This window comes from Neofelis nebulosa, chromosome 3 (genome assembly GCF_028018385.1).
Source record: "Neofelis nebulosa isolate mNeoNeb1 chromosome 3, mNeoNeb1.pri, whole genome shotgun sequence".
Taxonomy (NCBI): Eukaryota; Metazoa; Chordata; class Mammalia; order Carnivora; family Felidae; genus Neofelis; species Neofelis nebulosa.
In genome coordinates this window covers 173,462,827-173,480,592 of record NC_080784.1, presented here as the reverse complement: position 1 = coordinate 173,480,592, position 17,766 = coordinate 173,462,827, and the positions used below count along the sequence as shown (strand labels likewise).

Genomic DNA, 17,766 nt, shown 5'->3' with positions numbered 1-17,766 from the left:
ACTGTGAGATCATGACATGAGCCAAAGTCTGACATTTAACCAACTGAGCCACCCAGGAGGCCCTTAATGAAATATTTTGAAAAGTCAAAATTAATGCAAAAAGTCTTTATTAACAAAGTGTCAAAATTGTAAACGTGGGATCAGTATTGCTGATTTTCTCTTTTATTTCGGGCTCCAATATGGCCAGAAAGACCCTGAGAAGAGTGAAGGTGTCTGTGGACTTACCCCTGACCTGGCTAATTTATGTCAATGGATGCAGGTCCACCCCTCCCCCAACCCATGGTTTCCCTTGTCCTTCCAGTGGCTCTACAGGTCTCCTCCAATCCAGATCAAGAGTAAGGAGCCTTAGTCAATGGCAGTGCTTGGTGAGAAGAAGAAATGGAGAATAGAAAATTAAAAAGTGGCCCGGGTAAAAAATTGGGAATTCTGTCTTCCGGTTCTCCTGCTTGACTTATCAGGACCCTCTTTCCTCTACCTTCCTCCCAAACATGCTTGTTAGAAACAGGGAACATTCATTCCCACTGAGCTGCGTTTTGCGTTTTGCTAGGTAGCACCAAGGGCAAGTGAGAATGGAGGTAGTGCTCTGGTGAGAAAGCCCCTTCTCAGGCCTTTTCTGTTAAAAAATTGTTTTTAATGTTTATTTTTATTTTTGAGAGACAGACAGACCGCAAGCGGGGGAGGGGCAGAGAGAGTGGGAGACACAGAGTTCCCAGCAGGCTCCAGGCTCTGAGCTGTCAGCACAGAGCCCGACGTGGGGCTCGAACCCACGAACCGTGACATCATGACCTGAGCCGAAGTTGGCCGCTTAACGACTGAGCCACCCAGGAGCCCCTAGATCTTTTCTGTTTTAATATGTCCCTTTAGCTCCCCTGGACCAGGACCAGGGTGGGGGTGGGGTGGGGTAAGCAAGGATCTGGGCCCAGGGTGACCTGCTGCTTCTCAGGGGGTACGCACTTGTGTGAGATGTTGGTAGCCAGAAGCTCTCAAAATAGCCTGGGAGGGTGTGAGTTTACTGCATGGTGCAGTCTCTGCACTTCCGCTTCCCCTTCATGAGGCCCCGCAATGGCAGAAGCAGCTCGCTATAGTTAACAGAAGTGACCCCTCCTGCCTCCTCCCTGCTCATCTCTCACCTAACCGTTGCACTGTCATCAGAGAGATGGTCACTGGAAATCGCAGGAAAATATGGTGCAATTGTAACCACGCGAGCTGCTAAGAAAGGGGAAGTAAAGCCAGTGGGGTGAGAACACACTGAGGCAGGAAGGGATCAGAAACTCAAGAACAAAGGGAAATTTCAGAAAGTCCCAAGAAGCAAGTGGCTTAGCAAGGAGTCCCAAAGGGTCTTATAGATAGGGTCTCCTCACCACATGGTGAAGAAATCCCAGAAATAAGAGGAAGCCCAGGGGTGCCCATCTTAAACAACTGTGTAAAGTTTTATGGCTTTCAAATATATTCCCTTAGGGGGTTTCAGGGAGAACAGTGCACCTTCTGACAATGCACCGACACCAGAGCCTGCCACGGTCTCCGGATCATTCACCTGGACACATCGGATACCCTGTCTCGTGTATCAGCTGTTCTCCTGACCCAGAAAATTGCATATCCCTTATCACCTGCTCATGTCTCTTCATGAACTTGGCTCTTCTGTTGGCAACATAATGGGTCTCTTTTTACCAGTGGAGGTTTTGCTGACTACCAGAGCCCCTGTGGTTCAGCAGGGTAGTGCCATTAATTTTTTTTTTTTTTTTTGAGTGGCATTAATTTTTATTGAGAGCCTGCTCTATGCCAAATATGTGCTTGGAGCTTTATCTGTTTTCTCTTTAATCCTCAAAATACCCTTTTAGGTAAATATTATAATTATCATTTTTAACAAATGAGAAAATTGAGACTCAAGGAAATTATGTGAGTTGCTCAAGCTCATTCAGGTAACTACTAAGGGGTGGGGCCAGGACTTGAACCTGGGCCACAGAACTCCTACATCTTTATGGGTTTTTGTTGTTAGATTAAGTCAGCAGAGACAGGGGAGAGATGCCTTCACTCCCTCCTCTTGCATCCATGGCAGATTCTGCTAACTGATCTTGGCATATGTTTTCCTGAGCTGGGACAATGTATAAGGCACAGGATATATTTAGAGAAGTAGAAGTTATGATCTATGTTCTCAAGGACTTTTGCCTTGACCTAGGTTAAAATATTACATAATACCAGAATAGTAATGTAAGGCTGTAAATAACACCCTAGCCATAAGTGCTAAAAAGATCCTGGTAAGCTTATGAATCATAGGATCCACCATCCTTTGTCTGAGAGCTGGCCGTCTCCCAACTTTTTAATTCCCTGGATTTCTTTTCTCATTTTAGATATTACTCATTTATTCAGTCAATCAATATCTCCTCTGAACCTGAGAGTGCAGCACAGAACAAGGCCATATCCCCACTCTCATGGAACTTAGTTTCTAGTAAGGAGACAGACAATAAACAAGCAAGCACACACATGCATGCACGTACCTCAGCTGGTCTTAAGTGCCATAAGAAAAGTAAAGCAGGAAAGATATAGAGAGAGGGTTGGAGTGCTACTTTGGGGAGGGTCCTCAGGGAAGGGCTTTCTGATAAGGTGGCGTTTGAGCTGAACCAAGAAGGAAGAGGGAGGGGGAGTTGGGAGGATAGGTCCAAGGATGCCCCAGGCAGAGGGAACCACCCCGAGCAGGGGTGGTGTGTTTATGGAAAAACAAAGGAGACCAGTGTGGCTGTGGTGGAGGAAGCAAGGGGAACAGTGTTAGAGATGGAAAATCAGAGGTCTTGCAGTCACTAGCAAGGATTTTGGCTTTTACTGTGGGTATATATACACCACATCTTCTTTATCCATTCATCAGCTGATGGATATTTTGGGCTCTTTCTATAATTTGGCTCTTGTTGATAATGCTGCTATAAACATTGGGATGCGTGTGTCCCTTTGAATCAGCATTTTTGTATCCTTTGTATAAATACCTAGTAGTGCAAGTGTTGGGTCATAGGGTAGTTCTATCTTTAACTTTCTGAGGAAACTCCGTATTGTTTTCCAGAGTGATTGCTCCAGTTTGCATTCCCCACAACAGTTCAAGAGGGTTCCCCTTTCTCTGCATCCTCACCAACATCTGTTGTCTCCTGATTTTAGCCATTCTGACAGGTGTGAGGTGGTATCTCATTATGGTTTTGATTTGTATTTCTCTGATGATGAGTGATGCTGAGCATTTTTTCATGTGTCTGTTAGCCATTTGTATGTCTTCTTTGGAGAAGTGTCTGTTCATGGCTTCTGCCCATTTCTGAAACTGGATTATTTATTTTTAGGGTGTTGGAGTTTGATAAGTTCTTCATAATTTTTGGATACTAGCCCTTTATCTGATATTTAACTTGCAAATATCTTCTCCTATTCCATAGGTTGCCTTTTAGTTTTGTTGAGTGTTTCCTTTGCTGTGCAGAAGCTTTTTATGTTGATGAGGTATCAATAGTTCATTTTTGCTTTTGTTTCCCTTGCCTCCAGAGATGTGTCTGGTGTCTTTCTAAGAAGAAGAGACTAGGACACAGATACACTCAGAGGAAAGGCCATGTGAGGACACAGGGAGAAGGTGGTCCTCTACAAGCCAAAGAGAGAGGCCTCAGAAGAAGCCAACCCTGTCAGCACCCTGATCTTGGACTTCCAGCCTCTAGAACTGTGAGAAAATAATTTTCTATTGTTTCAACCACCCAATCTGTGGTATTTTGTTATGGCAGCCCTAGCATACTAATATGTGGGAGACAGGAGTCAGAGATGATGCCCTGGGGTGGAGTCTCTTTTCCGTTGTGGTTACGAAAGTTTGGGAGTTGGGTATTTTCTTCATAATGCTCAGAAGCACCAAGAGAAGTTGTCCTGCTTGCTTTTGCTATGAAGAGTTCCCAGTCTACTACACACCTCTAGCAGTGCCAGAAGGCCGTGGGGAAGGAGGAAGACACAGACATGTGTAGTTACACAGGGAGGAACAACCCTGCCATGCTAGCACCACGTTGAGATGCATAGCCCACTGTTCTGTTTTTCGGGAGGTCCTCCTTCCCTCCTTTCCTGAATCCCTTTTGTTGTGATTTCACCGGCATTTCCCCAAGCCAAATGGATTTAGGTACAATTGAAGGGTAGGAACAGAACGGTGCTCTGGGACTCAGTGAAATTGCTACAGCCCTGCCCCCAAGCTCTGTCTACCTCATTCATGGGGACCTGAAAGGGACTCACAGGTACTTCAGAAACATTCCCCTGCTCTCAGCTCCAGCCTGGCTGCGGCCGCAGGTTCTATCATCATGGTATGTCACCCATAGCTGGGGATTCTGATTCCCTGCCCATGTGGAAGTGAGGAAGCCTCCCCAGCCTCCAGACATCGAACAAGTTTGCCGTGTGCTCTCTAGTTGCCAAATGTTTCTGGCTCTTCCATTCAAAGTCTCCTTTTATGCAAGAGCCCCCTCTCTCTAGGAATTTGAAGGGCCCCTTGGAAGCCTGCACTGGAAAATAGTTTGAATTTCACTGGATGAACTGCAGTGTCAGCCCCAGCCTCACGACACATCTGCCCTCAACAGGCTTGCACACTGTGACTCCCTTTTCCTTTCAGGCTGCACTCCTTCTTCATCCGGGATGCTGACCCCCATGGCGGTTTTCTTGAGCCTGGGTAAGTGGATGTATGTCAAAGGTCAGGAAACTATGGCCAGCTGTCAATTTTTGTAAATAACATTTTATTGGAACACAGCCGTGCTCATTCATTTACACCTTGCGTATGGCTGCTTTCGCAGCACAATTGCAAAGAAGAGTGGTTGCTGCAGAGACCATAAGGCCTGAGAAGCTGAAAATATTTACTATCTGGCCCTCTTCAGAAAGCATTTGCCAACCTCTGTGATAGATTTAGATCGGCTAACTTTCACAAAGTGGATAAGAGGATTAAAAAGACTACTACCAAAAAAAAAAAAAAACCAAAAAAACAAAAGTAAGAAAGCAAACATAAATCCACTGTGGATTGACAGTAATATTAACATTGCAATAAAAGAAGACAACAAGAAAATGGCAGGGCTGTTATTCTCTCACTTGTAGGGCTGCTTGTCAGATAAAAGGATAATCTTCTACTTAAGTCTGTCAAGAAGTTGGGGTGGGGGTGTACAAAGAAATGGATGGAAAGAAAGATAGATGAGAGAGAGAGGGAGAGAGAGAGGAATTATGGCTACAGGATACATGGAAATGCTGGAGTGCATTTCCCCCCTTTAATTATCACTTAACCCTTTTTATGGTCAAGCACTGTTCTTAGGAATTCACATATATTAACTTATTTGATCCTCAAAGCAACCTAAGAGGCAGGCTCTATTTTAGTCGTCCCCATTTTATAGATGAGGAAACTAAGGCACGGAGAAGTTAAGTAATCTGCCCCAAGTTACACAGCTAGTATGTGGCAGGCAGGACTTGAATCCAAGCAGTTCGACTCCAGAGTCTATACTCTTAAACTCTACACTATCCTGTGTCTCCTAATTCTGAAAACAAAGACAGAAACAGATCCCCAAATGTTTGGACAGCACTGCCTTAGTGGGTAGCCCTCTGGGGAAGGCTTGGCATCCAAGCTGGCAGCCCTTATCCCAAACTCCGGTGTGTGGTGAAAGAATTTGGAGACCACCCCCTTTAAAGGGACTTTGAGTTCTTAATTTTGAGACTCATGTCCAGGATGAACCCAGCAAATGTAGAAAGTAGCAGTGAAACAGGTGCTCCTTGCTACCAGTGAAATAGGGTGTGGAGGCCCACAGGGCATTTCCTGAGATTTCAAATGAGTTGAGAAGCACTGCTTAGCAAGTGTCACAGCTCTGAGCACCCAGGACAGCTGAGAGCTCGGGCCGCTTGCTAGGAGGGGCCGAGGGCCTCCGGCATGGCTCTCGGTGGAGATCTGGCTCCTTTCCTATCTACCCTGTCCCTAGGCCCCACTTATCTCATTTGTAAAATGAGGGAGCTCAGCTAAATGATCTGTACAAGCTCTTCATGGGTTAAAACTATTCTGATTTCGTATTTAATAAAATGGAGAAAATATTCATGCCATGTTAATTTGCGGGGTTTTATAAAAATAACCCTTTACATTATTTTTGACTTTTGCAATGAAAATGTAGCAGAAAGAAGGTATTTGTCCTCCCCCACCCCTCCTCTGCTACTGGGAAGAGAGTCTTTCAGCAAAACAATTCACTAGAGTTCTCTCTCAGGCAGGAGTTCTATTTCCAAGGGGTGGAAACACTGCCATCATTCTGGAATGGAGCCAGGAATACCGCCTCCCCCCGGGGAGGCTTGACCACAAGGGGCAAAGCTTCAACCCAAAAGGGTTGAGTAGGGACCCTGGGGGTGGGGAGAGGGACAGGAAAGGATGGGAGACCCTTGAAGGTAGACTGTGTGTGAACTACAATGCAACCCCATGGGAACAGGAAAAGAGTATTTAGAAGCATCCTTTGCACCTCCATGTGTTCACGAGCAAGACAGAATTCTGCTAATGGCCTGTGTCCTTCCAGGTCTCAAAGACATGACAACACAGTTCCATGGGCATTTTAAAAAAGATGGCTGCCATGTGAACCTTATCTCTCTCTGCATGGTTGGATTCTTCTGGGTGACCTTTCTTTTCCCTTCATTGTGCTTTTCTGTACTTTCTAATTTTTCTGCAATAGATATGTATTGCTTATGTAATAAGTTATATTGAAAATATTATGGGGGTGCCTGTGTGGCTCAGTTGGTTAAGTCTCTGACTTCAGCTCAGGTAATGATCTCATGGTTCGTGGGTTTGAGTCCCACGTCGGGCTCTGTGCTGACAACTCAGAGCCTGGAGCCTGTTTCAGATTCTGTGTCTCCCTCTCTCTCTGTGCCTCCCCTGCTCATGCTCTGTCTCTCTGTCTCTCTCTCAAAAATAAATAAAACATTACAATTTTTTAAAAAGTATGATATTATAGAATGTCTCTAATATCATTATATTACATTTTGGCAACAAACAAGTACCTCAAAATTGGTCCATTAGGGAGGATTTGGCTCCCAGAAACTCTGAAATGACTAGAATACTTTGTCTGTCTTTTGAGAGGACCACCACCTCTCAAAAGGTGCAGTTGTTGAAAAGATTATTGTGCTCTCTGGAAATTCTTTTTTTTTTTTTTTAAGATTTATTTATTTATTTTGGGAGAGAGAGATAAAACATGCTCGGGCACACACATGCGTGCACAGGCAGGGTAGGGGCTGAGACAGAGAGGGAGAGAGAGAATACCAAGCAGGCTCTATGCTGTTAGCACAGAGCCTGACTCGAGGCTGGATCTCACAAATTGTGAGATCACGACCTGAGCTGAAATCAAGAGTGAGATGCTTAGCCGACTGAGCCATCCAGGTGCCCTGTGCTTTCTAAAAATTCTTTGAATTGTGGGTCCCCTTTTTCTGGCCAGAGTATACTCTATTGGGTGATGATTTTGCATAAACTATGGTGAGATGCTGTTCAGAACTAGTACCACAAGCTGGGAGAAGGTATCTGTTGGCATGAAAACCATGAACTTCCAAACTTAAATATCTGAGTGCTTTGTTAACCTGGATAAATATGCCAATGGATATGGCTGACCCTAAGTTAATGAGGCACTCAGGAAATGGGGTATATTTGGAGGGTCCACATTTCTGAATGGCTAAGGTTATTCAGATTATATTCGTTGTAAATCAGTCTAAAGAATATCCGCCTGCTTCTCAGCCTTAACCCTAAATAGTGAATTCAACAGATTTCTTTTTTTCATTTAGTGTCCCGAAAAGCATGGGACTGCCATATTACAGGTTTCTTTTTTATACAGTTTGGAGCTGAGTGATTGGATAAAGATAGGCAGGTCCCTAGGAAAGCACCTAATAGTTGTTTTTAGAATGAATTTTTAAGCCTATTTTACATCTCTGTTGAAATTCTTCGTTCATGCATTGTTCTTTTAGAATTAATTGGGGTGGAGTTTGCTTTTGGTCATTAGCATCTTTGCCCTAAGAGGCAGAATTGCCCCCACCCCCAAAAGTACTGATTTAACTTGGATTGTGTTAACATTGGTAGGTTAGTATCAACTGTTAAGTATTTAAACAAATTGTAAGTGACCAAAATGAATGAACCGAGTTAATTAAGAACAGTAAGATCACCAGGGATGATCACCTTCCAGGCAGCAGTACCAGCACCAAGTGTTCACTCAGCACCTCTCACCAGGGGCTGTTCTGAGTGTCAGGAAGGATCAAAGAAACACAGGCAGAGAGTCTTTAAGCAGGAGACATCATCACCCAGCTGCTGTCAATTGCCAGGTGGGTGAACAACAAAAGGAGGAGGGGTGTATTAGCGTGGGGAGCACCCTGGGTTGGGGCAGGCGGCCTGGCCAAGTGCTGCTAGAGGCAAACTACTCAACATCTCTAGACCTCAGTTTCCTCATGTGAAAACGAGGTGTTCAACTCAATTTCAAAAGGACCTTCAGCCTCTGAGACTCCAGAGCAGATGTTTGTTGAAGGAGGCCTGAGGGTTTACAGCAGGAACTGTCATTTGATGGGTGAGTCAGACTGGGGGCAGCAGGAAAATAATGTCTTCACAATCCACACAAGGGCACAGGCAATTAGGAAACACACTTAGCTGATGGCTTGAGTGTTTGTTCCACTCGGAGGATATATTCCTGAAGAGGGACAGGGTGACTCATCAGCCGGCTGTAACCTGATGAAATAGAGCTATCCAATTTCCTTGCTCTGATTCCAGGCAACCAAAGGATCTTAATTTGGTTTTCCAAGGCAGTTTCCCCAGGCAAGCAGAGGAGTAAGTTATGGCAATTGGAAATTGACCTTCTTTCGTGGGAGCAAAATTAGATCACGTGTGAGAAATGACTGTGAAATTAAATAAAGTAGCATTCAAATTCAAAGAAACAGCATTCTCAGTAATATCCTCATTAGTTATGAATCATTTTTGTGCTGATTTGATTGGCCTTTGAACCATGTTTCTTTTTTAGAGCTAGTAAACCCTGGGTGACTCGATAAATATAGACATTCTGGGTCTGGAAAATGAGAGGCAAAAATTACTAACATTTACATGGTGCTTTACAATTTTTTTTTAGGATGATTTCACATAAAGATCCCAGTAGCGCTGGGAGCGAGAGAATATTATGTTCCTGGTCTCCAGCTCAGGAAAGCTTAGTACTAGAGAGCTAGGAAGGGTTCGAGCTTGCAGTCAAACCTAGATCTTGGGCTTCAAATCCTGATTGCAGCGTGGCTTCCGAAGGGAGTGAATGCTCTTCTCCCAGCCCCTCTCCCCATATTCACTGACATTACCACAGGAGACACGTGCCAGATCTTGAAGGGGTTGAAGCAGAAGGTAATCTGTTCTGGAGATCATGAAACTGATCTCTTTCCCTCTGCAAATGCCACGTGAAGCGCATTCGTAGGGCCTCTCCAGAGGCTGCCTCATGAGGGGAGGTTCTGCTTGGCTTCCCTTTGTCCTTAGACTCAGGCTGAATCTGCTTGCTGCATGTGGAGAAAGTGCCCGTTCTGCTTTGGCAGAGTCTCCGGAGTGTTGGGTTCCTACCTGTCTTCATCTGAAAGTTTGGTCTGGATATCCCCGCTGAAAGTGACTAGGGATCCCCAGCTGGGACAGCTCCCCTAGATCACCACTGTCGGATCTAGCCCACCCAGCCTCCTGCATCTCTGCTGCCAGAGCTGCCCGGCTCAGATTACCAGAGGGGAGGGAGGGTGGGTATGGATCTCAGGATCTGGGGCCCCAGGTGCACTGCAAGCCTGAGCTCTCCATCTGCCTTGGCGAAACTCTGCCTGTGGCAGAGTGAGATCTTTGTATCCAGACCCTTCCAATTCACGGAGGCAAGTGGAAGACTGCTCCTTGGCTGGGGAATTTCTAAAGGCTCGGGAAAAAGATGAACTGGCCCCATTCCTGCATCTCCTTTTGCTGGATTTACTTTGCTGTCTCCAGACTGAGAGGTAAGAGGCTGATGGGTGTGTAACCATCTCAGCTCATTTGGGGGCCACTTGTTTGGTGGGAGTGGGCCAGCAAACAGAACAAATGCTCTAACTGCCAGGAAGTGTTTGTGCCTCTCATTGACTCACCAGAAAAATATACCCAAAGCTTGTCCCTAGCTGATGCTGGGTCCTGCCCAGTTCTAGTCCTCAGTTTGTTGTTCTTTGCTTTGAAATATATACGACATTGAATATTGATCCAGGTCCCTCTTTTTGAGCAGCTGTAGAAACAGCAGATGGAAAATATGCTCAGAAATTGTTTAATGACCTTTTTGAAGATTATTCCAATGCTCTTCGTCCAGTAGAAGATACAGATAAAGTCCTGAATGTCACCCTGCAGATTACACTTTCTCAGATTAAGGACATGGTAAGTAACATAAAGTGGTGACTCTTTGAAATGGTGCTAAGGATGAAGCTAACATTGCTTTCCAAAGAGATGTCTTACCCAGAATTTGAGAGGGAGTGAGAAGAGACAGCAACATGTGCAAGCTGGTGGAGGAAGGGAATACCAAGGAGAGGTGCTCTCTACAAAAGTAATTTCACTAAATGTTACCTGATTCTGGCCATTAAGAGTAAGTCTTGATCATCTAGACAGAGATGGTGTCACATATTGTAGGATTCCCTTTCTATGATGTGTCCAAAATAGGCAGAACCATAGAGACAAAAAGCAGAGTAGTGGTTGCTAGGGGCTGTTGAAGAACCGGAGACTTGTGAGTGATGGCCTGATGGTCATAGGGTTTCTTTTTTGGGCTGACAACAATTTTCTGGAATTAGATAGCGGTAATGGTTGTACAACATTGTAATCCACTGAATCATACATCTTAAGAGGGCTAAATGGTGAGTTTTATGTTACATGAATTTTATTCCTGTTGTTTTTTTTTTTTAAAGAAAGGTAGTGTTTTAAGATGGCGTATCTTATTCAGTGCTTATATGTGTTTAATTACACAAAGTTATGAAACTTGAAAGACTTTCTTCTGTATATTATAGATATTTTCTGACTTTCTCATTCAAGTGAATCATCAGTTGATCAATTTTCAGAGAAATTTGGGCTGTTGATCCATGCAAAGATCTGATGGCTTCAACATTTGTCCACTTTACATTCAGAACAGTAAATTAAGTAGAAAAAAATATGGCCTTGGCAGTCAGTCAAAGGGTTAGACTAGAAAAGCTCTCATTTATTTAATGAAAGTAGATTTGTGCCCTTGGAATTTCTGTTGTGAGGAACAAGTGTTCTAGAGATGGAAGGCATTTGGTTGAGGTGTCTACTGGACAGAGTTCTATCATGGTTACTTGTGCAGGATGAAAGAAACCAGATTCTGACTGCCTATTTATGGATCCGCCAAATCTGGCATGATGCATATCTCACGTGGGATCGAGACCAGTATGATGGACTGGATTCCATCAGGATCCCCAGTGACCTGGTATGGAGGCCAGATATTGTCCTATATAACAAGTAAGTACAAGTCAGTCATTACTTGGGAATGAACTTGCTGATTTAACAGAATTGAAACATAATGAAAAAAGATATTTAAAACATGCATGAAGTACCAATTCATGTATCTAGACCCTGAAATCATGGTCATAGAATCTTAGGTAATATAATAATGGGTCATAAAAGCTTAGAGCTACGTTCCCCTTTTGGATGAGAAACGATTTTATAGGTTGTATTGGTTTCCTAGGGTGCCGTAACAAAGTACCACAAACTGGGTGGCTTAAACAGCAGAAATATATTAGCTCACAGTTCTGGAGGCTAGAAGTACAAGGTTGGTTCCTTCTGAGGCTATGAGGGAGAATATGTTCCATGCCTCTCCTCTAGCTTCTGGTGGTTGCTGGCAATCTTTGTTTTCCCTGGACTTGTAGAAGTATCACCTTGACCTCTGCCCTCCTCTTCACATGCCGTTCTTCAATGTGTTGTCTATGTCCATTTTTTCCCTTTTATAAAAACAAAAGTTGTGTTGGATTAGGGGCTGCCCTACTCCAGTATGACCTTGTCTTAATTAATTACATTTGCAATGGCCCTATTCCAAATTTACATTCTGAGGTGCTGGGGGCTAGGATTTCAGCATATTCATTTCTGAGGGCTACAATTCAACCCATAATAGTTGTGCTCCCTTCTCCAAGATCATGTATCAGTAACAGTGATACTACTAAGATTAAATCAGAATGGGCCAGCTAGTAGCTGACCTGTGGATTTCGGACATTGCAGTGGAAGATAAACTAGATCATAAGATCATCAGTTGGCCTTTTCCTGATTTCAGAGCTAGGAACCTTGAGAAAACTGGTAGGTACGGTTTATGTTTCCCAGATTGTAAAGTGCACATAAATCACCTGAAGAGCTTGTGAAAATACAGATTTTGATTCAGTAGGTCTGAGATAGAATTTGATGTTCTGCATTTCTGTAAGCTTTAGATGTCAGTGCTGCTGGTTCATGGACCACACTTTGAGAAGGAACCACATTGCTCTATCACAGTTCATGCTCAGTAGCTCCACCTATTTCGAAGGAGCTTCTCTCTTTTTATTCTGGAACCCAAGTTCTGTGGGTTGGGAAAGGTTCCTCTTTGACTCAGAACAGGGTGAATGAGGGGCAGTTCGGGGGAGCTCTCCTGAAAACTCAGCCTTCTAGTGCGCATGAGTTTCCCTTCAGGAAGAAACATTGGTGAGTGGCAGCCAACTCAGAGAACTCATCCAAGGGACATGACCTATTGAGTTGTAGTACCTATCCTGCTGACCTTTCTCCATTCTGAGTGGCCAGGGGGATCTTCCATATTCTTTTCAAGCAAGACAACATCCATGTGTTAGTGCTTTATTAGTCCAGTTTCTTCTCTCTCTCTCTCTCTCTCTCTCTCTCTCTCTCTCTCTCTCTCACACACACACACACACACACACACACACAGAAGGCAAGAGAATGAGCCACATTGTCCATTAGTTCCTCTCACTCACAGGGCACAGGTAATCAGAGAATATAGTTTACATAGATCATTATCAGTATCCTATCAATTCTAACAGTTTTTCCTGGAAAGTAGAGTGCTAGTTCTTCTCCTCCCTCTGCTTTGATTGGCTAAAGGTGTGAGCAACTCTTACTGACGTGCTTCTTTGCAAGTTTGCATGGTAACCTAAGTTAGACCTACCCCCGTCCCCTGTTGTTACAGAAGCCAGTTGTGTGCTCATGAGCTCATACAAACCTACTGTGGCTTTCCTAAATTCTATCCCCATTCTCCCCTCCCCCTTTCTCCCCAGATCATTGGCCTTGAGGTGAGTTTTATTCCCTGTCCCTTTTAGGGAATCTTTTCACCACGTTGATTAATCAACTCTTTTCTATTCCTCTGGGTTGACTCTTCAGTCTTCTCTGCCTTCCTGTCCCAGATAGTTCTGTTTCAGATCCTTTATTCTGCTTTGCATTCTCCTTCTCAGTAATGTCAGAATTTTATTACTTAGAGGAAACTCTAAATGTAGTTATGGTTGGTTGCCATTTGCATTCCTATACCCAGCTGAAATGAGAATAGAAGACAGTTATAGGATCAGGCAAAGAAGGGACCTTGGTCATAGCCATTTTCCTGACCCTGGCCCTTCCAGCTGAATCCCTGGACCTGCAGACTCTTCTGATCCCAGATATAATATTCTTATTATTTCTGAGAAGGTAGTACACAACCTTGTAGACCACAAAATAGGCTTTCTGAGTGGTGGTGGGAGAGGAAAGAGGAGTATATGGTAGTGATCCAATCAGTTGTGATAAATATAGATTGGGCAGGAAGATGCTTAACATCTAGATTCACCACTGGTGCCTGAACCCACAGGGCTACACTTGTTAGGGTGTGTTCAGGATGGTTATTGGTCTGGAAGTTACTTCATGTGAGGAGCAGTTGAATTTGTTGATACTTAGTTTGGAAGCAAGAAGTCCTTGGGAAGACTTGATAGCTATGTTAGTCAACCAAGGAGAAAATAAGGTAAAGAAAAGAGAGAATTGCTCTAAAATCCAAGAACTATTAAAAGTTAAAGGGAAGATAAACAGTTTAAAAAATAATCATAACGAATAACTTGAGCAATGAATGTTCCCAAAAGATAGTGAGCTCTTTAGCAATATAGTTATTCAAGCAGATACTGGCTCTGTTACCAGATCAGTAAAAGAATAAATAAATTTTGGCTCAGAGTTCTAGTAAGTTTACTAAGTCTAGTAAGTTTAGTAAGTTCTAGTTGTTTAGTCTAAGTATATGGCCAATATAATGGTTAGTGCAAAAGGCTACAAGGATTCCTGACATTACACTGGGTAAAGACTGGATTATAGAAATTCTGAATGTACATTTATTATGAGAGAGTTCTTATTTTTTTTTTTTAAGTTCATGTATTTATTTTGAGAGAGAGAAAGAGAGAGAGGATATGCAAGAGAGAGCAGGGGAGGGGCAGAGAGAGAGGGATAGAGAGAATACCAAGCAGGCTCCTGGCTGACAGTGCAAAGCCTGACATGGGAGCCTGATGTCACCAACACTGAGATCATGACCTGAACCAAAATCAAGGCTCCGAAGCTTAACTGAGCCACCCAGATGCCCCATGAGAGAGTTCTAATGGTTGGGTTTGTTTTGTTTTTTTTTTCAAGATTTTTTAATTTTTGTTTTTTTTTTAAGTTTATTTGTTTATTTTGAGAGAGGGAAAGAAAGTGCATGCATGAGTGGGGGAGGAGCAGAGAGAGAAAGAGGCAGAGAGAGAATCCCAAGCAGGCTCCACGCTGACCGTGCGATGCGGGGGCTAGAACTCATGAACCATGAGATCATCATCTGAGCTAAAATCAAGAGTCAGACACCCAACCAACTGAGCCACTCAGGTGCCCCCCAATTTTTTTTTAACTAATCTCTATACCTAATGTCAGGCTCAAACTCACAACCCCGAGATCAAGCGTCGCATGCTCCACCAAGTGAGATAGCCAGGTGACCCTAATGGTTGGGTTTCAGTGGGCCATGTTAACACTTGTTTTAGACCTAGTAAGGAATTGGGTACCTTATCATATATGGACAGACTTTGTCTAGAATTTAGCATTAGGGCTTGCTTAAGTCATCTAGGTGGTTGAGAAAATGGCAAACTTGTTAGATGAGTTTAGAAGTAAAGGAGGGGAAGAGGAACAGGTTTGAGGGAAAAAATGATGAGTTTGGTGTGGGATCTATTCAGTTTGGGGGGCCAAAGGAACATCCACATGGAGACAACCAATGAAGAGACTGAAAAGGCAATTCTTAAACCTGGAAAGAAGGTCAGGGATAGAGATACCAAAAGCCCTTTGAGCCCTTATAGAACTACTCAAGGAAGGAAAGAAAATGACTGTGGATAAAGCTGGTGAAACTCTTCACTGAAGACATTTAAAGAAGACATATAGAAGAAATGGCTAAAAGGGTGGAAAAAGATGTGAGAGAGAGTTGTGGCATAGAAACCACAGGGAATTAAGGATGTCTAGAAACTTACAGTGTGAAATGTTTGGGAAGAATTGAACAGGATAGGAATTTAGAATAGGTCTTTATATTTGCCTGTTTGCGTCATGAATGACCTTTGAAAGAGGACACATTGGGAAGAAGCCAAACTGTAAGAATAAAAGCAAGATGGGGAAGTGACAGCAACATGTATCACTTCCAGTGTATAGAAAAAGAGGCGGGAAGTGAGAAGTGCCTGAGAGGAAGGAAAGCTGGTAGGAGAGACTATGGAATGTTATGCCCAGAATTTGTGATCCCCAAAGACCACTAGGTAGCCGAGTCTGATGCAAAAGCAAAAGAGCCTTTATTCGAGCTAGCTCGAGCTCAATCCCCTATCTGCACCGATGCAGAGGTGAGATACCGGGGAGAGAGAGTGAGTTTCAAAAGGACAAAGGTTTTATTGGGGCCTAGGGGCAGTTGGTGAGGTAATGGCTGTGGCCTCAGCCGATTGGCTGGGGAAGGGTCAGAGTCCTGTTAGGCAGGTGAGTGGGAGGTTACTCAAGGGGAGGAGGCGTGGTCAAGGTGAAGAACACAGAACAAGATGGAGTCGGCCGGCGTAGGCCCGCCCTTTCATGGAACAGCATTGGGAAAGGTTTAGATGATATAGAATAAGAAGAACCAAGAGAGGGGCACCTGAGTGGCTCAGACTACTGAGCATCCGACTTTGGCTCAGGTCATGATCTCACAGTCATGGATTCAAGCCCTATGTCAGGCTCTGTGCTGACAGCCCACAGCCTGGAGCCTGCTTTGGATTCTGTGTCTCCCTCTCTCTCTGCCCCTCCTCCACTCTCTCTCTCTCTGTCTCTCAAAAATAAATAAACATTAAAAAAAAAAAAAAAAAAAAGGAGAACCAAGAGATGCAGAATCCTGAAGGAGACCTGGGAGGACAGGAATCACAGTATCGGAAAGGAAGTTAGCCTTGGAAAGAAAGCGGGGGCTTCTTTTTGTTTTGGAAATGTCCAAAGAGATTCTCTCTGATCCTGAGATTCTCTCCTCTGATACCAAGAAGGCAGGATGGGTGAGTGATATTCTCTGTTCACACAAGGTTCTCACTTCTCATTTAGCTAACTATATACATTTCTCATTGTTACAGAGGATAGGTTCATGGATTTTCAAATGACTTCAGCTCGTTATCTTCACAAAGACCCATTCTAAAGATCCTCCTCTCTAAACCCTCATTAAAGGCCATCATTAAAATTTGAGCACCACAAGGTTAACTATAATGGTCTGATTTGGTCCACTTCAGACCATTACAATTAATGTTGTGGTGCCCAATTTTTAAGAAGTGGAAAAAAATACTTTAAAACATGCCAGTTCTTTGATCCAGCACATGTTCTTCTAGCAATTTAACCTAAGGAAAGAGTCAGTGGATAAATGCAAAGATTCAATTACAGGGACATTCAGTACAGCTTTGTTTATAAATGCAAATCATGGAAACTGACAATGTTGAGCATCAACAGATGGGTTAAATAAGTATGGCGTCTCTATATAATGGAATATAAAGGAAAACTATCAGCCGTGAAAATAATGTTGCAGGAGAATATGAATGAATAACCACATTTTAAATTTTGTATCATCCTTTTTATGCTAAAATAATTTTTTTATTTCAGGATAATTTTAGATTTCCAGAAAAGTTGCAAAGATGGTGCAGAGTTCCTATATACCCCTCACCTAGCTTCCCCTGATGTTACATCTTATATAACAGTACATTTGTCAAAACTAATACAATGTTATTAGTTAAACTACAGACTTTATTGGATTTCACCAGTTTTTCCACAAATGGGCTTTTTATTCCAGAATCCAATCCAGGATTCCTTTCACATTACATTTAACCATAATATGTTTTGTAGGGAAAAAATTATAAGGGAGACTGGAAAATACGCATTAAATATGAGTAGAAACGTATCAGTTAAGGTTGTGAGCATTGAAAACTGACTTTGACTACTTTGTGAAAAAAGGGGTTTGTTGGAAGGGCATGGTGCAGCTCATTGAATTAAAGGGGGAAGAAAAGGGGCACCTGGTTGGCTCAGTCGGTGTCTGACTTTTGCTCAGGTCATGATCTCATGGTTTCTGAGTTCGAGTCACATGTCAAGCTCTGGGCTGGCAGCTTAGAGCCTGGACCCTGCTTGGGATTCTGTGTCTCCTTCTCTCTCTGCCCCTCCCCAACTTGTGCTCTGTCTCTGTCTCTGTCTCTCTCTCAAAAATGAATAAACATTTTTAAAAAATAAAGGGGGAAAAAAATCAATGACCAGTTTTTAGAAAGGACACCCTGAGACTGCTCTAGAGTTTGAGGAAGCAAGGACTCCTGAGCTGGTTTGTTTTA

At 43.4% G+C, this 17,766-nt stretch overlaps 1 protein-coding gene across 3 annotated transcripts in view; it reads left to right on the top strand.

Annotated features, from left to right (window-relative positions):
- The window catches only part of CHRNA9 (cholinergic receptor nicotinic alpha 9 subunit), a 42,315-nt gene that overhangs the window by 15,833 nt on the left and 8,716 nt on the right, over positions 1-17,766 (top strand). For 2 of the 3 annotated variants that reach the window (XR_009259622.1, XM_058722781.1), the window contains exons 1-3: positions 7,147-9,957; positions 10,215-10,360; positions 11,292-11,446. Coding sequence is in view for 2 of the 3 variants with exons in the window: in XM_058722781.1 (XP_058578764.1) it covers positions 9,894-9,957; positions 10,215-10,360; positions 11,292-11,446 (365 nt within the window). In the remaining variant the exon portion in view is untranslated. Of the gene's footprint in view, positions 1-3,507; positions 3,679-4,597; positions 4,655-7,146; positions 9,958-10,214; positions 10,361-11,291; positions 11,447-17,766 lie in introns of those variants that run through there. The other variant, XM_058722780.1, reaches the window with a different exon arrangement.